At 42.9% G+C, this 26,356-nt stretch overlaps 2 protein-coding genes across 7 annotated transcripts in view; one reads left to right on the forward strand and one right to left on the reverse strand.

The window, feature by feature from the left end:
• Nucleotides 1–3,050, reverse strand: part of afg3l2 (AFG3 like matrix AAA peptidase subunit 2) — a 60,626-nt gene extending 57,576 nt beyond the window's left edge. Inside the window, exon 1 of one of the 2 annotated variants that reach the window (XM_043687726.2) lies at nt 2,207–3,050. In XM_043687726.2, coding sequence (XP_043543661.2) covers nt 2,207–2,296 — 90 coding nt within the window. In that variant the 5' untranslated portion in view covers nt 2,297–3,050. The remainder of the gene's footprint in view (nt 1–2,206) is intronic. The other variant, XM_043687727.2, reaches the window with a different exon arrangement.
• prelid3a (PRELI domain containing 3A) overlaps nt 2,673–26,356 on the forward strand; it is a 50,746-nt gene continuing 27,062 nt past the window's right edge. For 3 of the 5 annotated variants that reach the window (XR_015757052.1, XM_043687739.2, XM_043687738.2), the window contains exons 1-5: nt 7,124–7,257; nt 10,583–10,751; nt 12,260–12,349; nt 22,978–23,048; nt 26,000–26,102. Coding sequence is in view for 4 of the 5 variants with exons in the window: in XM_043687739.2 (XP_043543674.2) it covers nt 7,226–7,257; nt 10,583–10,751; nt 12,260–12,349; nt 22,978–23,048; nt 26,000–26,102 (465 nt within the window). In the remaining variant the exon portion in view is untranslated. Of the gene's footprint in view, nt 2,811–6,155; nt 6,410–7,123; nt 7,258–10,582; nt 10,752–12,259; nt 12,350–22,977; nt 23,049–25,999; nt 26,103–26,356 lie in introns of those variants that run through there. The other 2 variants (XM_043687736.2, XM_043687735.2) reach the window with 2 other exon arrangements.

Consider the following 26,356-nt stretch of genomic DNA (forward strand, 5'->3'; position numbering starts at 1 on the left):
GGCTCGAAGGGCCAGATTGCCTATTCCTGCACCTAGTTCTTATGTAAAGCATGGCCACTTTGGGAATGCAGAAAACATGGCAGCCAAAGTGCACTCAGCTAGCTCTCATATAAAGCAATGGTGATGACAGCACACAATCTGTAATATTGATCGAGAGATAAATATTGACCAGGGCACCAGAGATAACTGCCATTTTCTACTTGCAAATAATAATCTTGGACGTTTCACACCCACTGGCCTACAGTGAGGGCCTTGGTTGAATACTTCATCTAACAGATGGTGCCTGGCAACAGTTAATTTCCTAACAGTATTACATTGAAGTGTCAGCATTAGTTTTGTCTTCAAGCCCTGGAGTGGACATTATACCTGAACCTCAGTCACAGGGACGAGAGCTGCTATGTTTCCAACTAATGCCAGGCTCTCCTCTCTCCATGTCACCAAAATGCTCTCTAACTACATCTTATCCAATTTGCTTTCTGAAGTGTGGAGCCCAGAATAACAGAACACTCCAGTTAAGACCTAGCAGGTGACTTATAAGATATCTGTACACTACTTTGCATGTATAATCTATAAATCTATGTTACAAAATTGCAGTATATTCAAATGGTTTGGTCAAAATGTCTTGCAAACTTCAGCAAGGTGGCACTCATCTCAGGGTTGGTAGAAATCATCCTGTCACAACTACAAACGAAATTACATTGTTTGGCATAGTCTTGGTAAGGCATTATCTGATGTTTGTTAGAATTGGTGTAACCATAAGGACAGCACTGCTACCTCACCTCCAGGGAACTGGGCTCGGTTCTACCCTTGGGGGCTACTGCCAGTATGGAGTTTGCACATTCTCCCCAACCTGTGTCGGTGTGGGTTTCCTCCACAGTCCAAAGATGCCCAGGTTGTGCACATTGGCCAAACTAAATTGCTCTTGGTGTTAAAGGATGTGCAGGTTAGGAGAATTAGCCATGGGCAACGCAGGGTTACAGGAGTAGAGTAGGGGAGAGTGGGTCTGGGTGGGATGCTCTTCGGAGGCTTAGTGGGGACTTGATGAGCTGAATAGCCTGCTTCTAAGCTGTAGGGGTTCTACAATAAGGTGGGGGAATGTATTATGATCTAACACTACAATTTTGTCATTTAAATAAATGATTTGGATGCGAGCAAAAGAGGTACAGTTAGTAAGTTTGCAGATGACACCAAAATTGGAGATGTAGTGGACAGTGAAGAGGGTTACCTCAGATTACAACAGGATCTTGACCAGATAGGCCAATGGGCTGAGAAGTAGCAGGTGGAGTTTAATTCAGATAAATGCGAGGTGCTGCATTTTGGGAAAGCAAATCTTAGCAGGACTTATACATTTAATGGTAAGGTCCTCGAGAGTGCAGGTTCATAGCTCCTTAGGATAGTGTAGGTGGCGTTTGGTATGCTTTCCTTTATTGGTCAGAGTTGGGAGGTTACATTGTGGCTGTACAGGACATTGGTTAGGCCACTGTTGGAATATTGCGTGCAATTCTGGTCTCCTTCCTATTGGAAATATGTAGTGAAACTTGAAAGGGTTCAGGAAAGATGTTGCCAGGGTTGGAGGATGTGCGCTATAGGGAGTGGCTGAACAGGCTGGGGCTGTTTTCCCTGGAGCGTCGGAGGTTGAGGGGTGACCTTATAGAGGTTTACAAAATTATGAGGGGCATGGATCGGGTAAATAGGCAAAGTCTTTTCCCTGGGGTCAGGGAGTCCAGAACTAGAGGGCATAGGTTTAGGGTGAGAGGGAAAAGGTATAAGAGAGACCTAAGGGGCAACTTTTTCCACACAGAGGGTGGTACGTGTATGGAATGAGCTGCCAGAGGAAGTGGTGGAGGCTGGTACAATTGCAACATTTAAGAGGCATTTGGATGGGTATATGAATAGGAAGGATTTGAAGGGATATGGGCCAGGTGCTGGCAGGTGGGACTAGATTGGGTTGGGATATCCGGTCGGCATGGACAGGTTGAACCCAAGGGTCTGTTTCCATGCTGTACATCTCTATGACTCTAAACAGATTAACGTCACACATGTCCATGACGTTAAACCTGTCGGTATCAGGCAGGCACGCGTTTTAAACAGTAACAGCCCGGTGGTATTGCGCTGAGCGAAGGTATTGCGCTGGTGGTTGTTGTTGCCTGTGTAAACACGCCGCCCGACCCTCGTTAAAGCGCCGCCCGCCCACTCACTCACTCACCGGCCTCCAGGCTCGGCTGCCGCGCTGAGGGCCCAAACTTTTATACAAGCCTCGGCAGCAGCGGGCCAGCACGGCGTAGCGGTGCGCCATCCGCCTGCTGATTGCCCCTTTCCTTTCCTCCTCTCTCTCCCTTCTGCCACCTGTCCAGCTCAGGGTCCGTGTCGGCGACGTTTAAGCAACGAACAGAAATCCTGAGGCCGCCACCTTGACCCCTCCCCCGACCGGGCTGTCGCCAAGCGTCATTGTGGGCGTGATCAAGCGCAATTACGTCATGTCGTCGCCTCAACCCTCTTCGTCACGTGTTCTCCGCACAGTTACGTCACTGCTTGCAACAACGTCACGGGAAACTTTCTTCCCCAACTGCAGCGCCAGTTTGCTATGTCCTTTCTCTTATACTGTTTGTGCCAGTGCTGCTGTTTGTGCCCATCCGTGTGTCTCTGTATCTTCTTCACTTGTCTTTTCTTCGTTATTTATTTGCTCGATTCCTACGATTTCATACTCTTGTCACCCGATGACGAAGTTGCTCAGTGATCCCTGCTCTCCCCTTGTGCTCAGCCACATCGTGATGGTATGTTGGCAGTAGGAATTATCATCGCCAGAAAAGGTGAGACAACCTCATCTAACAATCTGGAATTCAATTGATTTTTTGTTTTGTTGTTTTATGACCTGGATTTAAATACAAATTTGCTTGGATTTTCAAATTGCCCACTTCAAGTTTTTCGATTTTCACAGGTCCGTAAATAGAGCTGGTATGCTGGTGTAAGTGGGGCAAGGTTTTCTCACACGACTGTTTTACCAACACGCTCATGTAGGTCGGTTTTGCACTTATCAAATAAAATGTCCTAAAATAGTCCAACTACAGCGTCACTGCAAACTGTAGGAAAAATATTTTCAGTCAGTAGAGAATTTATAACATCATAATTGTATTAGACAGCGGATGCAAGGGATTTTACACAATTGTTACGGCATGGGATGAAGGCATTCAAGGTAAAAACAATGACTGCAGATGCTGGAAACCAGATTCTGGATTAGTGGTGCTGGAAGAGCACAGCAGTTCAGCTGCTCCTTGGATGCTGCCTGAACTGCTGTGCTCTTCCAGCACCACTAATCCAGAATGAAGGCATTCAATCCCGTCTATCTTCTCAAAACTCGCTTATTCCGTCTATCTCAGCCGTTCACCCAGTACCTCTTTCTCTTTAACTTTGTACTCCCTTTTCAGCTAGGATTTCGATTCCCTCTTGATCTCCATGATTGAACTTGCCACCAGGTTCCCAAATAGTTCATCCAGATCGTAAACACTTGTGTAAAAGATTTTTTCCTCGTGTTTCTATTGTGTGTTTTTAGGTCTGATTGGTCCCGTTCCAAAGAATACGTAGACAATTTGGCACAATCTTCCTTAGAAATCTCACAGTTCCTAACCCTGATTTTTCCAGAGGTTTTGGTTTTATCATTCGACCTCGAAACTGACACCTTAAAATGACTAATTCTTGACATCATGAAACAGCGTACATCTTTGTGTCTGATGACTAACTTAAATATTGTTCAGGATTAAAGGGGAGGAAAGGCATTTATCTAATAAGAATCAAAAATACTGTTAGATAAAAGGCAAAGAATATCAAACATAAACAAGAAAGCTAGAAAAAACGTAACATTCCACATTTTTCAGAATAGATACGGTGGAGTGGGCAGAGGTAGAAGTTATAGAGTCATGGAGATATACAGCGTGGAAACAGACCCTTCGGTCCAACTTGTCCATTTTGACTAAATATGCTATATACATTTAGTCCCATTTACCAGCACTTAGCCCATATCCCTCTGAACCCTTCCTATTCACATATCCTTTTAAATGTTAGATCCGTACCAGCCCCCACTGCCTCCTCTAACAGCTCATTCTGTACACGTACCACTCTCTGCATGGAATAGTTGCCCCTTTGGTCCATTTTAAATCTTTCCCCTCTCACCCTAAACCTATGGCCTCTAGTTTTAAACTTCCCCACCCCAGGAAAAAGACCTTGCCCACTTACTCTTTCCACGCTTGTCATGATTTTATAAGGTCGATAAGGTCACCCCTCCAGTCTCCGAAACTCCAGAGAAATAGCCCCAGCCTATTCAACCCTCAAACCTTAGCAACATCCTTGTAAATATTTTCTGAACCCTTTCAAGTTTCACAACACCCTTCCTGTAGCAGGGAGAGCAGAATTGCACACAATATTCCAACAGTTGTGGAACCAATGTCCTGAACAGCGCGACACGCTCCTCAAAACCAGTATCCATGTAATAATCGACCGCAAGACGTTAACCTTAAAAACTAGTCTATTACTCGAGCATATACGGTATACACTATCCCAAGATAGACTGAAATTCCTATACTCCATGCACGGAGGGCAAAGGTGGAATGGCAGTGTTTAGAAAGTATTTTCAGAATCACAGAAGTACAATGGCACAGGAGGCTGTTTAGTCCATCGTACCCACACCAGCCCCCTAAATGAGCATCACTTTTAACAGATTCTAATGGAGTTAAAATGTAAACATGATTTAAGAGATTGCAGGAACATGCAACCCATATTGATAAAGTTAAGTAAAAGAGAATGGAGTAGTAGAATTCTGGATGAAGTGTTTTTTAACCACACTTTGGAGATGAGATTGTGACATAGTTCTGCAGACATACCGTGTGTACTCGGGTAATAATCGACCTCATGTAAAGGTCGACTCCAATTTTTGGTCAAATAATCTGGAATTTTCCATATATCTTGTGTAAAGGTCGCCCCTAGTTCTTCACAGATAACAGGCCAACGTTTATGAGTCAGTGTGCCGGCCGTCACATCCCGCTCCAGCTTTCCAGTCTGCCGGTTGTTCTGTTCCGCTCCACTCCCCATCTTCCAGTAGCTGGCAGTTGTTTTCTGCTCCGGGTTTTCAGAATTACCATCATCGCTTTTTTCCTCTTCATTTGTTTAGACATCAATTGGGCTTCTGCGAATGATACATATGAATTCCAGCCCCTCAAAACCAGTATCCATGTAATAATCGACCGCAAGACGTTAACCTTAAAAACTAGTCTATTACTCGAGCATATACGGTATACACTATCCCAAGATAGACTGAAATAATGTGAATCTAGATTAGAGTGGTGCTGGAAAAGCACAGCCGTTCAGGCAGCATCCGAGGAGCAGTAAAATCGACGTTTCGGGCAAAAGCCCTTCATCAAGAATGTCGATTTTACTGGTTCTCGGATGCTGCCTGAACGGCTGTGCTTTTCCAGCACCACTCTAATCTAGACTCTGGTTTCCAGCATCTGCAGTCATTGTTTTTACCTGTAACAATGTGAATGCAAATTCATGGTAAGAAACATTTTTAACATGCTTATACCTACTGAGGTTAATATTTTTCTAATCGACTAGTACAAAACCATCAGTTTAATAAAAGGCAAAGATCACATAGTCCACCAAGACTACTGCTTTGACGTGATGCAACGAACTCAAACGACTAACTCACTCCCTCTCCTCTTCGACTGTAATCTCCTGTGAGAGGCAAATATGTATCAATACAGGGAATGAACAGCAGAAAACTCCCCTCTGACTCTCATAGACAAACAAATAATCTCTTCACGACCATGACGACCTGTATCACAATCCAACGTAACGTGTCATTCTTGCATTTGCAGGAACCTCAAGATCACCATTGCCAGTCTCTGCTCCTCGCTGTGCGCTTGGGAGCAAAGCTTTTCGTCTGGACCCCCCTTTGCTTCCTTCGTTTTTATTTTAAAACAATAAATTTCATAACATTTAAAATGCACAACCTCCAGTCGTTGTCATTTCTCCCGCGCTCCCTGAGGCTGCAACAAAGTATCTAGCGGCTAACTGGATACATGCTGGATGGAGGTGTAGCGTTTTACGTCATGACGCATAGCAGTCATTTCACCCTTGGCCCGGTTACGTCATCAGAAACTCAACAATGTTAAATTGAGTCAAACTCCTGCTATGGACTTTCTCATCAGCTTGCTATACCGTATTTGCCATTATTGGTCTTTCTGTTTTCTTGTGCTGTTTCTCATACTTTTTCTCGCTATTCTTTCTCTTTTTTGATCGGGAATCCTACTTCATTGGCGAGAAACATTTTGAAGTCCAATGATTGCCAACAGTTCCACGTCAGAAGATCGACCAACGAACACATATCACACCGAAACGTTAAGGGATGAAATACAAGGTGAGGCAGTTGCATCTGAAATTAAGCAATTTTTTTTTAAAAGGTACAAACTTAGATAAATCCCAATACAGCAAGTTACATAGTAAACAACTTTGCACTGTCAGCATATGAGAGCCTTTTGACTTGCTAAGATATGTACACAGGCAAGAGGCTGGAAGAACATAGGCAGCATCAGGAGGTGGAGAAGTCGACGTTTCGGGTGTATTCCTTCTTCGGAATATTGTTATGTCAATGTTACATAGACGTTTTATAAATGTAACGCACAGTGCAAGACATTTAATCAGACAGGCAAAGCCACTAATGGACTGTAAGCAGTCGTCTAATTTTCCTGTTGCGATATGTCTTACTCGGTACTTCGGCAAGAGGCATGCTTATTATCTGTTTCCTAGGGTTTAAACATCTCATCTTCCATCTGACCTTGGATCACTTCGAGCATGACACCCACTGACAGCATGCTCCTCCAAGACACTTATGAGGAATGTCATATTGAACGTTATGACTGTGTTAAATGTCTGTACAGGGTTCAGGGTAAGGGGGGAGCGGACTATGCCTGGGACAGGGTGCTACTGGTGGGCGGGACAATTGCTCTGTTTGGGGCGGGACTGCCGTCCCTGGGCGGGGAAGCCGCCAGGAGGCAGGGAGGTGACGCAATCTGGGGGCAGGCGGCCAGTGGTTAATGGGCGGGGCATCCGTCAGAGGGATGACGCGTTGCACCAGTGGGCGGGGCGGTGATGCCACAGTATCCCGGCGACAGACGCTCGGCTCCTGTCCAGGAGGGTTTGGGGACAGGCACAGTGCGGCCTGGCCTCCGGTGCCATGAAGATCTGGAGCTCGGAGCACCTCTTCAGGTAATTCACCTTGGGCTGGGACTGGGGTATAGTAGTCAGGCCTGAGGGGGCTGGGCGTGAGGGTGAGTGGGCGGCCTGGCCTGAGGAATGGTGGGGGTCTGGTAAGAGAGGGTGAGTGGTTCCAGCATGATGGCTGGGGCAGGTGGGCCTCCGTCACGATGGGGGGCGTGGGCGGAAAGGGGGATTGGGATGCTCCGGCCTGAGGGTGAGTGGGTTGGGGGTGTAGTAGCCTCAGGCGGAGGGCAATGGAACCGGCCCGAGGAGAGGAGGGGGGGGCCTTGGGCGTTCTGGCCAGAGGCGGAAAGGGATTGGGGTTTAACCTGACAGGGAAGGGGATTGGGGTAGACCCTGAGGGGGAAGGGGATTGGGGTAGAGCCTGAAGGGGAAGGGGTTTGGGGCCTGATCTGAAGGTGAGACGCAAGGTGGGAGTCTGGCCTGTCACAGGAATGAAGGATTAATTTGGGGGGGGGTGGGGGGGGGGAGGAGGGGAGGTAGGCTGCTGCCTGCCTCATGCTTGCTGTGACTGGATCAGCCAGATGCTGCTGGAAGCTGACATGAAGCAGTTTCTGACTCGATCTTTAAATCTGCTTGAGCAGTTTAGTTTGAGATTTTCCAGAAATCGATGAATTTTGTGCAGAGATATGCCTTACAGACTCATAAACTCCCGGGACTCTGCATTGCTGAAAGAACTGGAGGGCTGCTTTTTTTTGTAAAGGGTTGTGTGGGTCTCTTTGTGGAAAACAAGTAACAACTCCCACTGGAAGATATTTAATTGTTTACCGCATGCTTCGCCAGTTTTTTCCAGCCAATTCCTTGTTTATTTGGGAACAGATGTGGTGCTGATCCTAGTTATACTGCCAGCGCATTCAGACTGTTGGTATATCTAGTTGCATTTTTGGAGGTGCACACCTTAAACAGTGTCTGCAGACTCATTCAGAGATTAATTTAGATCCAACACCTCTATTCTCCCCCTCCCATTTCCCATTTGCATGCAGCTCCTTAGGAACTTTAGCCAAAAACATTGGAGTCACATTTTAGTTGTGACACTGATCTCTAACTTGTCACTTAACTTAAGAGGCTGTGAAGGAGTTTAGAGCTATCAGATTGCTTATTCAGCATGCAATACGGCATGAGCAAACTTTCCTGCAATTAAACATTGGGAGGACAGAAGCAATTGCCTCTGGTCTGCATGACAAAATTTGCTGTCTTGTTACTGATTCCAATCCTTCTCAAGCTTGACGTTGTATTTGATCCCAAGATGAGCTTCCCAACTGCCCATTACTCAAATTGCTAATTCTGTGACCAGTGGTGTTCCACAGGGATCAGTGCTGGGATATCTGTTGATTGTAACATATATGTGATTTGGCAATGAATTTAGTTGGCCTGATTAGTAAGTTTATGAACGATACAAAGATTGGGGGAGCTGCAGATAGGTAAGGAAGGTTGCCAGATGATATAGATATGTTGGAGATTTGGACAGAAAAATGGCAGACAGAGTTTAATCTGGACAAATTCAAGGTGATGCCCTTTGGAAGATCTTATGTGTGGGGGGGGCGGGGGGGGGGGGGGTTGGGAAGTATACAGTAAATGGCAGAACCCTTAGTAGCATCAGTATAGACGGGGATCTAGGCATACGGGGTGGTGTGGGGTTGGGAGAAAGTAGCAATGAGTACAATAGGTGAATGGGGGTGGGGATGGAGGTGATAGGTCAGAGAGGAGGGTGGGGGAAGGTAGCAAAGAGTACAATAGATTGATGGGGGTGCCCATTGCTACCCCTTTGGTCTGGAGGAAGTGGAAGTGGGAGGATTCGAAGGAGAAATTGTTAAGGGTGAGGACCAGTTCAGCCAGTGGAAGGGTACTGTTGGGGACGTCCCTGGCCATCCGCCATGACCAGGTCCTCCAAGCCCTCCATTTCTTCCTCTCCCGACGTCCCCAACAGTCTCCTCCACCGCCGCTCCCTCACCACCTGATGCCTGGAGGAAGACCGTCTCAGCTTCCGCCTCGGAACACTTCAACCCCAGGGCATCAATGTGGATTTCACCAGTTTCCTCATTTCCCTCCACCCCCCACCCCACACCTCACCCCTCACCCCAGTTCCAACCTTCCAGCTCAGCACCGTCCTCATGACCTGTCCTACCTACCAATCTCCCTTCCCACCTATCTGCTCCACCCTCCTCTCTGACCTATCACCACCATCCCCACCTCCATTCACTTTGCTACTTTCTCCCCAGCCCCAGCTTTTGCCTAAAACGTCGATTTTCCTGCTCCTCGGATGCTGCCTGACCTGCTGAGCTTTTCCAGCACCACTCTGATCTAAACTCTGCTTTCCAGCATCTGCAGTCCTCACTTTTGCCTAGGTCCTGAAAGTTACAACACGAGTGGATAAAATGGTCAAGAAGGCATCCAGCATGTCTGCTGTCATTGCTCAGGGCATAGAGTATGAAAATTGGCAAGTCATGCTGCAACTGTATAGAACTTTAGTTCAGCTATATTTGGAATATTGCAAATAGTTCTGGTTGCCACACTACGAGAAGATATGGAGGATTTGGATAGGGTACAGAAAAGCTTTTCCAGGATGTTGCCCGGCTCGGAGAGTATTACCTATGAGGAGAGATTGGACAAACTTTGTGTGTTTTCACTTGAATATCGAAGGATGAAGGGCAAGCTCATAGAAGTTTACAACATTGTGGGAGGATGGATAGAATGGATAGTTGGAGTCTTTTTCCCAGAGTAAAAATGTCTTTACTAGGGGGCAGGCTTAAGGTAAAAGGGAGAAACGTATAGAGATGTGAGAGACATGTTTTTTTACACAGAGGGTGATAAGTGCTTGGAATGTGCTACCAGTGGAGGTAGTGAAAGTGGATACAGTAGCAACATGTAAGAGATATCTTGACAGATAAGTGAATAGGCAGGGAATAGAAGGATATGGATCATGTAGAGGCAAAAGATTTTTAGTTTAGAATGTGTTGGTGCAGTCTTGGTGGGCCGAAGGGCCTGTTCCTTTGCTGTACTGTTATTGTTCTGAGTTCTGATTGAAGAAGTTGAGGAATAGACTGCAGAATAGAAAAAGGAGAGTCTTATTTTCTTTACTGGCTTAAATGATCTTGTACTTTTACAATACGTTCTATGCTGTGATGTATTTATGCATTGTTATATTTCAGTGTATGTGTACATTTAAAATACCTATTGTATACATACATGTGATTGTAAGTTTGCTTAAGCTGACAGTTTTGTAACTGCCTTTTGCACCCACCTCTTCCCTTCCATTTCTGTATAGTGGTGTTGGTTGATATGCCATGTAGTCTTATTTGCTTGTATCCTTTAGCCATCCATGGGAGACTGTTATCAAAGCTGCAATGCGTAAATACCCCAATCCCATGAATCCTAACGTGGTAGGCGTGGATGTGTTGGAGAGAAATCTTGATACTCGAGGAAGACTGCATAGCCATCGTCTGCTTAGTACGGAGTGGGGCCTCCCCAGCATTGTTATAGCTGTAAGTCCATAAGCAGCATTTTGTGCAATATTTTGGGTTTATTTGAATACCCATTGGTTCATATTACTGAACCAAAATAGCCAGAATCAACAAGAGCTTTTTATGTTCCAATAATTTAATTGACATGGCTTGTTACTGTCCAGATCCATAGAACAGTTTGTACAATTGACATTTATAAAAGTTGGTGCAGAATAATCTGATTTCTGAGTTGAATCCAGATAATAATAAACTGAAAAAGAATTGTACATGGAGCTTAAGGTAGTGATATGTTCTTTGACATATGTATGAACAAGTAACTAGAATGGACCACTCTGCCCTTCAAGTCTGCTCCATTGTTCAATAAGATCACGACTTGTCAACTTAGTTGCCTTTAATTAACCATCTGTGTCTAAGTCACAATAATGATCTAAGATCCCAGGTTAATGATGAGAATGTTAGGTAATCTGTTTGAAAATGCATATGTAATTTACAATGTAAAGCTACAAGTAACTTGGCCAACTCATGTTTCTTACAAGCTGTTGTATTGAATGTGGCATTTCTGTGTAGTGTCAACACAAATAACTTTAGGAAGTTTCCAGGCTCTGTAAATATTCAATAGTTAAGTAGCCTTTGAAAGATTCATAAACAGACATTTGTAGTATGGTGTGTTGTAAGGAAATTAATCCAACACTCGCTGTTGTGTAAAATAGTATGAGTATATTTCCCAACTAATTTTGTTCAATTTACAGTGTTTATAATCTCCAAAAGACTTTGTAATATCCCTAGAGAGTGAATGCTGAAAAGATTTTTCCCAAACAAAGATTTTTTGTGTCTGATACTAGAACTTGAGAGCAGAGTTTAAAATTAGGTGGCTTCCATTAAGGGATTTTAGATTCCCTACAGTGTGGAAACAGGCTCTTCGGCCCAATAAGTCCACACCGACCCTTTGAAAAGCAATATTAAACCCCCCCCCCCGACTAATGCACCTAACACTATGGGCAATTTAACATGGCCAATTCAGCTGACCTGCACATCTTTGGATTGTGGGAGGAAACCGGAGCACCCGGAAGAAACACACGCAGACATGGGGAGAATGTGCAAATCCATACAGATAGTTGCCCAAGGCTGGAATCGAACCTGGGTCCCTGGTGCTATGAGGCAGCAATGCTAACCACTGAGCCACCGTGAAGAGAATATTTTTCTGTCAGAAGATATCGAGTCTTTGGAACTCTCCTCCTCACAGTGGTGGAAGCAGCATCATTGAATACTCTTTAGGTAGATTCTTCACTACAGAGAGGCTAGAGAAGATCGAGTTTAGGTCACAATCTGATCATCCATGATCTTATTAATCGATGGAACGGTCTAGAAAAACCAAATGGCCTACACTTAATTCATGTGTAAATTCACTTGACTCATTGAAACTCGAAAAATATTCTGGTTCTCCATTTAGTAAGTATTATTCAGAAATTGGGGGTATTAAGACAATGGGGTAGTTTCATATTGTAACCTATGTAATGTGTTTTTGCTAGATACTAGGTACAAGCAGGACCACAACATACATTAAAGAACATTCTGTTGTAGATCCAGTTGAACGGACAATGGAACTGAGTTCTTCTAATGTAAGTAATTGAGTTTGAAATTCTTAACAACATGCACATCTATATAATCTGCTAATATATCATACCAAATACATTTTCTTGTTCCACCATACGACTTAAATAAAACAGAAACTGATGTTATTCATCCTAGTAGCATCAATGACACTGTCCTTTTTGAAAAGCTTTGCATTTTTGAATTGTGTGTGTCCACTATGGCTCAATTGGTAGCACTCATATCTCACATCTGAGTCATATTATTCTGGGTTTAGGCTCCACTCTATGGCCTGAATACAATAATCAAGACTAACATCCTGGAGCAGTGCAGAATTGCATTGATGGAGGAGTTAGCTTTCAAGTTATACATTAAACCAAAGTGTTACCGTCTATTCAAGCAATTGTGAAAGAAATCATGGCACGGATCTAAGGAAGAGCAAGAAAATTATATCCAGTATTCTGACCAATACTTGTTCTTTAAAAACCCCGGATGCTTAAATCAGAAACAAAAATAGAAGTTGCTGGGAAAGCTCATCAGGTCTGGCAGGATCTCAGGAAGGGTCATCAGACCTGACGCATTTAACTCTGATTTCTCTTCACAGATGTTGTCAGACCTGCTGCGTTTTTCCAAAAAAACTTCTGTTCTTGTTTAATATTCATTTTCTTTTTTGAAAAAAGGAAAGAATAATCAGGTCATTATTACCTTATTGTTTGTGGAAGCTGCTCTGTTTCCTAGATCACAATAGTGTTTACGCTGTAAAGAATATTGAAACATTCAGGGGCATGCAAAATGCTGAGTAAGTGTAAGTCTGTTTTTCTCTCCTTGCTCCTCAGAAATGAGTGTATTTGAGATACATTTCAAGCTCTTTGAACTTGTTTTTGGCATCCCAAACCCTCCTTGCACTATTGGTCAGAGATTTACATTGGCTTTGGCAGAATAAGCTAATGTTTGCATTCTTATTTACAATGATGAAGAGCTGTTAGTTGAATGTACTGAATCAATGCAACAAGGACAACGATGTATAATGGCAACCTGCATTTATATAACACCCCTAAAGTAATAAAATGTCCCAAAATGCTTCACAGGAGTGTTATAACACAATTTTTGACATTGAAGTCAGCTTCAAAATTATCCTGTTGTTAGTCAGCATCTTATATTTGTGAAGTAAGAATTGAACTTGGTAGTGCTGCTGCCTGAATCAGATAGTCAAAGATTTAATTCAAAGTTTGGAGACTTGGAAAGTAAACTATCATTCCAGAACAGTAGGAATGCTGATCTTTCATTGATGCTGTCAATTAGATAATACTTTAAGTCTTCTCATGGACATGCAAGATCCCATTTTACTTTTAGTACAACCCCCATGTTCTTATTTTCTTCAGCCAATACATCAAAAGGTTGAATGAATGAGTTAACTTTATTGCCAAATGAGTACAGTGATATGTCGCCACTTGCAGTGCTATCTCAGATCCAAAGGTGCCAAGGAACAGCTTCTTCAGGTAAAGATCAGTTACAGTTCAACAATGCCACCAACACCTGGTGCCATCTTAGCTGCAGAGTACCTAGGTACAATCCTTGGTTAGAGAGTAGAGAAATGAAGAAGAAAAAGTTGCATTACATCAATACATAATATAACCGTAGGTCGGATAAACAAAAAGCAAAGCAAAAAAAGAGAAACATTACAGTCTTTTCCCAAGGGCTCTTTGCTCAGGGGCATCCACGTAGTTTGACTGCTGGCTGCTGCCACGGTGGGCACTGGGCCCCTGGGGCCACGCTGGGCACTGAGCAGCTGGTCACTGGCCACCAACCACCAACCGTGCTTCAGAGGCCGGGAGCAGATGAGTTTGTGGTCATGTAAATGTTTTTGTGGGATCATGCTATATACAAATCGGTTCCTGTATTTTCCCCAGAGTACAATAGTGATTATATTCAGAAATGGTTTATTAGCTGCAAAGCTCTTTTCATATCGTGATGTCTTGATAATCTTTATGTCAAGATAAGTTAATTCTTTAAGAAACACACTAGCAAGTGAATTCGCAGCCAAGGACTTTTGCTCCTGATTAACATTTCATTCGCGTAGGCCATGTCCATTAACTTCACGTAAACTACCTTTCAGTAACTCATTTCATCTACCATTTGTATCTTTGCTTATAAGAAAGTCTGGAATTGAAAGCTTCAGTTTGAACATTTGCAGATCAGTGAGTAGATGTTTTGTCCTTTTACTATTGACTTCATCCATCACTGTATCAGGGATGAAATATGATAGAACCCCACTGGTCCTCACCTACCACCCCACCAACCTCCAGATACATCGTATCATCCTTCGTCATTTCCGCCACCTCCAAACAGACCCCACCACCAAGGATATATTTCCCTCCCCTCCCCTATCAGTGTTCTGGAAAGACCAATCCCTCCGCGACTCCCTCGTCAGGTCCACACCCCCCCACCAACCCAACCTCCACTCCCAGCACCTTCCTCTGCAACCGCAAGAAATGCAAAACTTGTGCCCTCACCCCCCCCACTTCCCTCCAAGGCCCCAAGGGATCCTTCCATATCAGTCACAAATTCACCTGCACCTCCACACACATCATTTACTGGCCTCCTCTACATTGGGGAGACAGGTCGCCTACTTGCGGAATGTTTCAGAGAACACCTCTGGGTATTGATGTCATGCAACTTTTTCTTCTTCATTTCTCTACTCTCTAACCAAGGATTGTACCTAGGTACTCTGCAGCTAAGATGGCACCAGGTGTTGGTGGCATTGTTGCACTGTAACTAATCTTTATCTGAAGAAGCTGTTCCTTGGCAACCCGCACCAACCAACCCAAACTGCCCTGTGGCTGAACACTTTAACTCCCCCTCCCACTCCGCCAAGGACATGCAGATCCTTGGCATCCTCCATCGCCAGACCATGGCAACACGACGCCATGGTCTTCTGCCTAGGAACCCTCCAACCACAAGGGATGAATGCAGATTTCTCCAGCTTCCTCATTTCCCCTCCCCCCGCCTTGTCTCAGTTCCAACCCTCGGACTCAGCACCACCTTCTAGACCTGCAATCATCTTCCCGACCTCTCTGCCCCACCCCCTCTACGGCCTATCACCCTCACCTTAACCTCCTTCCACCTATCACATTCCCAACGCCCCTCCCCCAAGTCCCTCCTCCCTACCTTTTATCTTAGCCTGCTTGGCACACCCTCCTCATTCCTGAAGAAGGGCTTATGCCCGAAACGTCGATTCTCCTGCTCCTTGGATGCTGCCTGACCTGCCGCACTTTTCCAGCAACACATTTTTCAGCTCCTCCTGAAATATGATAGTGCTTGCCAATGTTGATGAGACTTAGAAAGTTAAAATGATGAGGCAATAGTGTAGGATAGTGGCAGTCTGACAGGAAAGGACAGAGTAAGCAAAAATAAGAGTGCTCAAGCAAATATAGTCCAAGTAGAAAACATCTTTACTATTAGAAGGGAAGGAGAGTTTGGCTGGAGAGAGGTTTAGAAATCCAAAGATAAAAGTTGAGGCATTAAAAAGCAAATTGGTATGAGTAAACGAAGATGTGTGGGACAGGAAGTAGCTTGCAGATTAACATTAATAACGCATCAGAGAGCAAGGTCTCTGCAGTGTATTGTAGTGGAAAAAATGAACCAACTATTGGAAAGCATTGAGCATCCCTAGTTGATAATTAAAACTAGTGCCACGAATAGCGATAAATGGCTTACCTAATAGCCAGTACAAGAGATATGGTTACAGAAGGTGGAAAATAAATAATCCAGGATGCACACATTTACAAAAGACAGGTAGAAGCAGGAGTGGTAGCCTTGATAATATAGAATGACATAAGGACATTAGAGATAAAGGATCTTGCTTCAGAAAATCAAGAAACATAACCAATCTGAGTGAAAGTTGGAATTGCAAAAGAGAGGAACTGCTGGTGACAGCAGTTTATAGACCACTGAATATTAATCATAATATTGGACAAGGCATTCGTTATTGGAGTTTATAAGAAAATGCAATGGAAAAGTTATGGAGGACTTCAATTTTCATATAGAGTGGACCAATCAAGTTGGCAAGGATGCTCTGAAGTTACGTTTGAAGAGTGTTTCCTCAACAGTTTCCTGAATCAACACATTGTGGGACCAGCCAAGGATGGCTGCTTTAAATCCAGTATTATACAATGGCAAGGAGTTATTTGGTAATGTCATTGTAAAAGATCCAATGAAAAACAGTTTAAATTCCACATTAAGATTGAAAATGATACACTGCATTCACAAACAAGCATCTTCAAATTTTTTTATAAACATTTTTATTGAAAAATTACAAAATCAGTATGAAGTAGTGTGACAACTTTATAATATAATATATATAATAGAAACCAAACTACTACTCTACTCCACAAACTATCAAAACACGAAAAAGCGAAAAACTCGACAAAAACTACAATTCAATAAATAACCAAGGAGAAAGAAGAAAAATAAATAAACAAAATGAAATTAAACCAAGTTATAACAAGGTAACTTAAATTATATTAAATTAAATCACTACACTCAGCGCAATCTCACCGAGGCTCCCCACCACTGGGAGCAATAGTAAGTGAACCTGTATTGATTCAGGACTTTACCCCCCGGGGCCCCTGGACTGCCAGACACCACCCTCATGGCTACACAAAGGCCCAAACAGCATAGCGGATTAGTCTACATCAGTATAATTCAAAAAAGGCCACCATGTTCTGTAAAACAGTTCTGTTTTCTGGTGCACCACACTCATAAGGAAGTCCAGGGGGATGTTCCATAACTAACCTATGCCAACTCAAGAGTCCCGGAGGATTCTCCAACACCCAGCTCATTAGAGTGTTCTTCCTTGAACAGAATGAAAGAATATTAAACAATTTCGTCCCATGCATATCCAAAGAGGGAAGATTTGGAAGACCCAAAAGGAGGGACACCCGATCCAACTTAACCTCAGTTCCCAAAACCTCTTCCAAAACCCTCGCTATGGCATCTCAATACCTGCGGAGCTTGTGGCATGACCGCAAGCAATGAGTAAGAGTGCCAACCTCCATTTTACACTTGGGACACATTGGGGACACTCTTGCCTTAAATTTCGCAAGCTGTTCCGGTGTCAAGTGAACCATAAGGAGTATCTTCAATTGAATAGCCTGGGTCCTATTACAAATTGAGATCTTCCTAACATTTTCCCAGATATCCTCCCACATCTCTGAGATTTCCACCCCCAGTTCTTGAGTCCAGGTTCTGCTAAGCCAATCAATGTCCTTTGAAACATTACTTCCTAACAAGTGATAGATAGTGCTAACCGAGAGGGCACCCGCGGACCGGAGCTCTCTCCTCTTCATGTCTGACTTGTAGGGACTAACCATCAATGTAGTCTTTTTTTGTGTGTGAAGTCTCTAACCTGGAAGTTACAAAAGAGGTCTCTCCTAGGTAGCTCAAACCTCTGACTAAGTTGGTCGAAGGACGTCATGACATCATGATCTCTGAAATAGGAGACTCCTCTGGAGTCTCAGACCTTAAAGCCAGAGTCCATCAACCCCGGCTGGAATCCCAACATTCCCACTATGGGAGTGAAAGGGGAAGTGTTTTTTGTAAATTGTCCTTGCCTTGCCGCATCATTCTCCATGCTTTAACTGTGTTTAGGACAATTGGGTTTTTGCAGTGGTCCATAACAATTCTCATCTTGTCCATAAACAATAAATTAATGAGGGGGCATTTTGTCTGGGTAGCTTCAATATCCAACCAGATTGATTGCAGATCCTGACAGGCCCATTCAGCCATATAGGATAGTAAAGAACTCAATTGGTATTTCTTAAAGTCTGGAAAGTCCTGATGAAGCGCTTTTGCCTGAAACGTCGATTTTCCTGCTCCTCGGATGCTGCCTGACCTGCTGTGCTTTTCCAGCACCACTCTAATCTTGACTCATCCTTATTTTGGCCTAGTATTTGAAATGGGAGGTTCTTCCGATGAGAATAGCAACTCCTCTACTTTTCAAATTAAAGTTTGAGAAAAACACTTGGCTGAATCCTCCCTGTTGTAACTTCAAATGCTCTTTATCAGTTAAGTGTGTTTTTTGTAACAAGGTTACATCGACCCTCTCCTTTCTAAGGTTTGACAATATCTTTTTTTTTCTTAATTGGTGAATGACTCCCCTTAACATTCCAGGTGCATCATTTAAACGAATGGCTAGCCATGATCGTCCAAAACAGTCCGTGACCCCCCCCCCTCAAGAGGAGGAACCCCACCCATAGCGCGCCAAGTGAAAAACAAAAACAGTTCGTATAAGTTTAAAAATGCAACTTCCAAAATTACTAAATCAAAACTTCTAACACCTACTTCTACAACATACCAACATATAAATGAAAGGAGACTTTCCCACTTGTCCACAGGGGGCGCTCATACCACCCATTAGCTCCACCATGACTCCCAGCTGAAGCCATGCCCCTGCCCCAGATAACACAAAGTAAGAAACAAATACCAACATCTTAGAACAAGAAAGTTAAAAGTGGGCATTCAACCTGTTCCCTCCATACTGTAATCCTAAGCACTCCTGGTAGAACAAAAAAAAAGACCTCTTCCCCACTTCCTCCCACCGCCTCCCACAACCCCAAACCAGTAACGAAGGACAAAAGGAAACAGGAAGAAAAGAAAACCCAGGAAAACAAAGGATGACTGGAAGAGAGAGGGGACACAAAAAGGGAAATAATTATGACCCCGACATATATTAACAGAAGCCAAGACCACCCTCCCAACAATGATGAAAACTAGGCAAATTACAGAGAAAAAACAAAATAAAATAATTGTCCTACTAATTCAAGCCAGTTAGTCTATTTTAAAGCATCCAAGAAGTCCTTTGCCTTTTCCGGTGAATCAAAATTGAACACTGACCCTCCGTGACTGAAACGCAGTGTCGCTGGATTTCTAATGGAATACTGGTAATTCAAGTCCCTCAGCTGCCTTTTTACCTCATCACGACGGGAGAGAAGTCCTGGAAAAGCATAATTTGTGATCCTTTATACATCAGAGCCTGAGGATCCTTTCACAATCCTCTAGAGGCTTCAGCATCATTTGTTTGTCTCTATAGGGCTGGAGTTGCACTAGGACCAGGTAGGGGAGCTGGCCTCATCTGGGCCTGCGCACTGCGATCTGGTGGGCCCGATCGGCCAGCACCCGGCCTACCTCAACTTACAGCCTCAGAAACTGTGGGAGCCATTGCTCCAAGAAGCTGACGAGCTGGCCTCCTTCTTTCTGTTCAGGATGCCCCAGAAACCGAATGTTCTTCCGACGACCTTGATTTTTGAGGCCCACACTCACCATTCCAGGGCCTGAGCCCGACACGCCAAGAATTCCGTCGCGGTCTTAGAAGCCGCGGCCCGTTGCTCCACCTTTCCCACACGCTTCCCGAGGCGCTGGATCTCCTGATGTGGAGATCAAGCCTCTCTGTTAGTTAAAGCCAAACACCCAGAAAAGCTCGCCTCACCTCTTAATCTGTTAAAAATGTGAGGGAGTGAAAGAGAACTCCTAATTTGCACTATTTAAAGAAAAATAACAATTTATTTTCCTAACAGAACACTAAACAAAACTATTAGCAAACTGAACACACTTTCCCCTAACTAAATACAATCCTATTAATGTGTTGCTCCAAAAACACACTTATTAAGCATTACATTAACTTCATCTCAAGTCTGCACAGTCTCTGCTGTTTTCAGTCTTTCATCTGCTGATCTTCCTAGGTCAACTTCTTTCTTTTTACTGTGAGCAAGTTTTACAGGAAAAGGTACCTTGGATAGAGAGTGTCTTCTAATTTCTTTGAGAGCAAGATTTTAGATGGGCAGTTAGCTCTCTGGCTCTGCTTGGTTGATCAGTGGTAGTTGCTCTCTGACCAATTCTTAAAAAGTCTCTTTTTTTTATATACCCCTCAATATTGTTCTCTGTCATTGGTCCAATGTTGTCAAAACAATAAATTCAAACTCGATTGGGGTTTAGTATCCTGGACATAATTTAAACTAATTGATTAAATGCTTTTATCTGCTCCATCCTTCTATCTCTACCCTCACTAGTACGTGGCAGCTTGAGTGATCCGGATATTACTACTCTCAAGGACCTTTTTAAAATCCTGCCTAACTTCCTATATTCTCTCCTCAGCCTCTCGACCTTACCTGTTCCTGTGACTTTAATTCCAATGTGTACAACAATCTCCTGCTGGTCCCTCTCATCTTTGAGAATATTCTGCACCCTCTCCGAGATATCCTTGATCCTGGCACCAGGGAGGCAGCACACCATTTGATGTCTCAATATTGGCTGCAGAAACATCTCTCTGTGCCTGTAACGAGAGAGTCCCCTATCACAATCGATGCTTGAAACCTGGCTCATTACATTAAAGCCAGTCTTAGTACCAGAAACTTGGCTGTCAATGCTACATTCCCCTCTGAGTCCATCACCCCCTACATTTCCCTACATTTGTTAGAGATGGGGATAGCCACAGGACACTCTTGCACTACCTGCCCCACCCCCCCTTCTCCCAAAACGTTTTTCTGGAGGTTACCCATCTTCCTGACTGTATAGTTGGTTTATTTCCCTTATTGCAACTGCTATCCATCACACCACCACCTAGCTTCTGTAAATTCCTTGTTGCCTCTAACTGCTGCTCCAACCGATCCCAGGAACAGGTAAGGTCGAGAGGCTGAGGAGAGAATATAGGAAGTTAGGCAGGATTTTAAAAAGGTCCTTGAGAGTAGTAATATCCGGATCACTCAAGCTGCCACGTACTAGTGAGGGTAGAGATAGAAGGATGGAGCAGATAAAAGCGTGGAAGAGCAGCTGGTGCAGGAGAGAAAGATTGATGTTTTTAGATGATTGAAATCTCTTTCTGGGGGTAGAAGTGACCTGGACAAGAAGGACAGATTGCACCTGAATTGGAAGGGGACTACTATACTGGCAGGGAGATTTATTAGAGCTGCTCGGAAAGATTTAAACCAGTAAAGGAATTTGGGGGTTGGGCGACACCCAGAGAGATAGCGATTTGATAGAATTCACAACCAAGCACACCTGCAAACATAATCATCAGTAAGATGGAAACTCTCCCTAATCTCCTACATCTGACAGAAAGAGCACACCGCTCTACTAAAGACCATCTTTGCACTTAACAATCTACAGACCCAGAAAATAGCAGTCTTATTACTCTAAAAACACTGCTCCAGGTTAACTTAGTGCCTATGTTTATATTTTCAAAGTTTAATCAATAAAAACATATAATGAAAAAGAACCACACTACTCACTATTGTAGATTTACAAAAAAGAACTAGCCACTTAGCTGCTCCCCTGCTCTGATCGGCCCACGCATGTTTCTCGAAGATCAGCTGTGAATTTCGTTGTTTGTTTACTATTCTTAGAGGAACTCTGATGTCCACAGGTACTTGAAATCAAAAAGTAGAGGCAGTAGCTGAGAAGGTTCATTGCTGGGTGAGACAGTAGTATAAGCTTCTTTCTCTGTTGATTCACTTCCCACCCACATGGTCACTACCTTTGTCTCCCTTCCTCCTTTTTAAAAGTGCTGTATTTTTGATCTTTATTTCCCAAAGTTCCAAACAATGCAACAGCTTATAAAATAGTAATAGGTGTTCCTAGAATTAAAAACAAAATCAGCTCCAACACTGAAAATATCTCAAAAAAGGGGTAGCTCTTATAGCATAACTTTTTTCCTGTCTTCCATCTTGGATTATCCAGAATCCTCCATCTTTAAACTCTTCATGCCAACCCAGGTGGGCCAGAGTTCAATCAGAACCCACAGAGTTCAATTCATCACACGTCATGAATCATCAAGAGCTGGTTATCCCTTTAATTTTACTCAGGGTAAATTGATTAATCTGTCCTCTCATTCTGTAATCTATTTGTGTTTGGGTATGAATGCAATCGTCAAAGAGGTTTGGTTTAATTTATCTGTGTGCGTCATTTATATTCTGAACCACATTTACTGAATTGGCAGGCATAACCTTCTTTAAAGCAAAAAGACGTAAGGAGCTTGAAAAGATGGTGCTGTTTTGAATCCTTATCCAGGGGTAGCAATTGATTTGCCCTCAAACGCAGTGTTGCATACATTTCTGGGCACCATACAACAAGGAGAACATATGCACACAAACATTTATAGCATGAAGATCTTCAGTTTCTTAGATAGACTAGATAATTTGGGCTGGTTTTCATTAGAGAAGATATGGGTAAGAGGAGATTTGGTTGAAGTATTCAGGACCATTAGCAATCTGGACTGAGTAGATTGGATTTTTTTTTCCTCCATTTAAGACTGACAAAAGAGGCAATGCTGACATAAGAAACTTTCACGCAGCAAATGGTTAGGATCTGGAATTGAGGCATACAAGGGAATTGTGTTATTATCTGAAAAGGAAGAATGTGCAAGGCTATAAGGAGAAAGTGTAACTTTTAACACCTGACCATATTGAGTCATTCTGTACTAATGTACATGTTAAGAACAAAACTCTTCAAAACAAGACAGATATTTCAATGTCTTGTTCTTTAATGTTTTTTTGTTGGTACACATGTGTCAGGTTCTAAGCATTTATTCTTAGAAGAGCTGTTACCTGAATAGGAAGATATCATTTCAGGTGAGATTCAATTCTATTCACTACTTTTGTTCCAGATTACACTCAGTAACCTTGTATCCGTAGATGAAAGACTGATATATCGACCTCATCCAGAGAATCCAGAAAAGTAAGTTCAATATTGTTTCTTAACATTTAATTGATTATATTTTGTGTTTGGATATTTTTATCTGTGTAATGAAACAAGTTTAAATTGCTTTTTCTTTATGGGTTATGGACAGCATTTGTTATTCATCCTGAATCACTTTTGAACTGAGTGGCTTGCTAAGACATTTCAGAGGACAGTTAAGAATCAACACATTGTTGTGGGTCTGGATTCACTTGTAGTCCAGACCAGATAAGAAGGGCAGATTTCTTTGACTGCATTATTTTGGTAAATGAGAGTTTTTTAAAATGAAAATTATAGTTGCTAGTTTCATGGCATAATTACTGAGTCTTTCAATTCCAGACTAATGTTTTTTTTAAATCCACTAGGATTTGAACCCATGAAACCTCAGAGTCATTACCACCAAAACACACCTTTCACTACATGTAATCTAACTTAATTTACATTGAAGATTTTTTTATTTAGCAAAGGCCAAGTCAGTGATGAACGAATAGCACTTTGGAGGCATCTATGAGGATTTTTTAAATAAATGTTTACTTGAGACATGGGTGCTGCTGGCTCAGCCAGTATTTATTGCACATCACCATTTGCCCTTGGGAAGGTGATAGTGAGCTGCCTCTTGAGCAACTGCAGTCCATATTTTGTAGATGGACCTGAAATAGCATTAGAGAGGGAATTTCATAATTTTAACTGATGTCAGGATGTTGAATGGTTTGGAGAAGGACTTGCATTTGGTGGAACTTGTATCTGCTGCCCTTGTCCTTCTATGTGGAAGTAGTCATGGGTTTGGAAGGTGCTTTAGTGAAATTCTGCAAAAAGTAGTCCTGAAGGCACTGCTTTGAGGGCTAGAGCCAAAATCGGAAAAGTTATCTTACAGACTTGTCAAGAAACAACTTGGCAAGTGGTTGATCCATCTCGGTCTCCTCCAGTGGTTCCCAACATTACAGTTACCAGACTTGAGGCCAACTAAATTCACTCCACGTGATATCAAGAAATGGTTGGAAGCACTGGATAGTGCGAATACTACAGGCAACAGTACTGGGGACTTGTGCTCCAGAACATGCCGCATTCCGGCCATGCTGTTTCAATACAGCTACATGTAGATGGTACACACTGCCACTACTGAGCATCAGATGTGGAAGGAGTGGTGGTTTGTGAATATGGTGCCAATCAAACTGACAGCTTTGTTCTGGATGGTGCCAAGCTTCTTGAGAGTTGTTGGAGTTGTACTCATCCAGGCAAGTGGGGAAATTCTGTCACACTCCGAATTTGTGCATTGTAGATAGTGGATTAGCTTTGCAGAGCACTCACAGCAGTGACCTTAAGTTTGACATACTGTTGTAGGACTGTATTAATATAACTAGTCCAGCTGAGTTTCTGGTCAATGATCACCCCATCTGTATGGTGATAATGGGGTATTCAATAATGGTAATGTCTTTGAATATCAAGGGGCGGTGGTTAGAGTCTCTCATATTGGAGGTGGTCATTGTCTGGCACTTGTGTGTCGTGAATGTTGCTTGTCAATTTACAACTCATGCCTGAAAATTGCTCAGGTCTTGCTGCTTTTGGACATGAGCTGCTTTATTTTCTGAGGAGTTGCAATTGTTTTTGAACATTGTGCAACCATTGGTAAATTTCCTCACTTCTGGCCTTACAATGGAAGGGAAATGATTGATGAAGCAGCTGGAGATGGTTGCACTGATGGACTCCTGTAGAAGTGGGATGACTGCCGAGATGACTGATCAACAGCAACCACAACCATCCTCTGTGTTCCAGATATGACACCAACCAGTGGAGAATTTTTAAGGTTGTAATGTAGTCAGGATCTGGAGGCCCTAGCAGAAATGAAATTTGTTGTCACTGAGAAGGTTATTTCTGATAGCACTATTGATTACACTTTCCATCCTGTTAGTGATGATCGAGAGTAGATCGATGCATCTGTAATTGGCTGGATTGGATTTGTTCTGCTTTTTAGTGTGCATGGACTATTTTCCACATTGTTAGGTTGTAGCTGTATTGAAACAGCATGGCCGGAATGCGGCATGTTCTGGAGCACAAGTCTCCAGTACTGTTGCCTGTAGTATTCGCACTATCCAGTGCTTCCAACCATTTCTTGATATCACGTGGAGTGAATTTAGTTGGCCTGAAGTCTGGTAACTGTAATGTTGGGAACCACTGGAGGAGACCGAGATGGATCAACCACTTGCCAAGTTGTTTCTTGACAAGTCTGTAAGATAGCTTTTCCGATTTTGGCTCTAGCCCTCAAAGCAGTGCCTTCAGGGCTACTTTTTGCCCTGTTGTTTTGGTGCCTAGGTTGATGTCAGGTGGTCCATCTGGTTTCATTTCTTTTTTGAGGTTTTGCAGTGATTGTTACATCTTGCTAGGCCATTTCAGAGGGCAGTTTAGAGTCAGTCGCACTGGGTCTGGAATCACATGAAGGCTGGGCCAGGTAAGAATAGCTGATGTCCTTCCTGAAAGGACATCAGTGAATCAGATGGGCCTGCTGACAATCGACAATGGTCAAGGGCATCGTCATCATTCCAGACTTCTAATTCCCGAACTTGTTTATCATTTATCATCTGCCATAATGGGATTTGAACCCGTGTCTCGAGAACATTATCTGGTCTTCTGGATTAATAGTCTGATGATAATACCACTACACTATCACATTCCCAAAATGCCCTGCCAGTGATGCCCACATCCCATGAAAACATTTAAAAACGTCTAGTTTTAGATGATTCACATTGGAAATGGTTCTAAATTTGCAAATAGGAACTTGAGAGAGAGAGATTAAGACTAAAATGAATTAATATTATGTGTCATAAACCAATATTTTGGATTATTAGGATATACTTTTACTAAATGCAAAATCATTTTGGATATAATGTTAAGATATTTTAAAATGTAAATGATTTTATATAATATTTTTGCATAATCTTAACATTGACTTTTAGGACCATTTTGACCCAGGAGGCAATAATCACAGTGAAAGGAGTTATCTTAAGTAGCTATTTGGAAGGGTTAATGGCCAACACAATTTCTGCCAATGCAGGAAAGGTATGTGCACAATTTTATTTACGTCAATGTGTCTTTTGAGTGTACGTAATACTGCAGCCATTCCAACTGGGAATTGAATCTTTTGCAGTCCAAGCGCTTCTAATCTTTGGTTCCAGAATAAATGACAAATCGCTGCTGTCAGTAATCAAAACGCCTGTCTTGGGTGAAGCTTTCATAGTCTCAATGTGGCAGTTTTCACCTACTTATAAGGAAAATTAGATGAACACGCTATGTTCATTAATTCCTACTCTCAT

The sequence above is a fragment of the Chiloscyllium plagiosum genome, unplaced genomic scaffold (genome assembly GCF_037043375.1).
Source record: "Chiloscyllium plagiosum isolate Xiang-an unplaced genomic scaffold, Cpla_swu_hap1 HiC_scaffold_4, whole genome shotgun sequence".
Taxonomy (NCBI): domain Eukaryota; kingdom Metazoa; phylum Chordata; class Chondrichthyes; order Orectolobiformes; family Hemiscylliidae; genus Chiloscyllium; species Chiloscyllium plagiosum.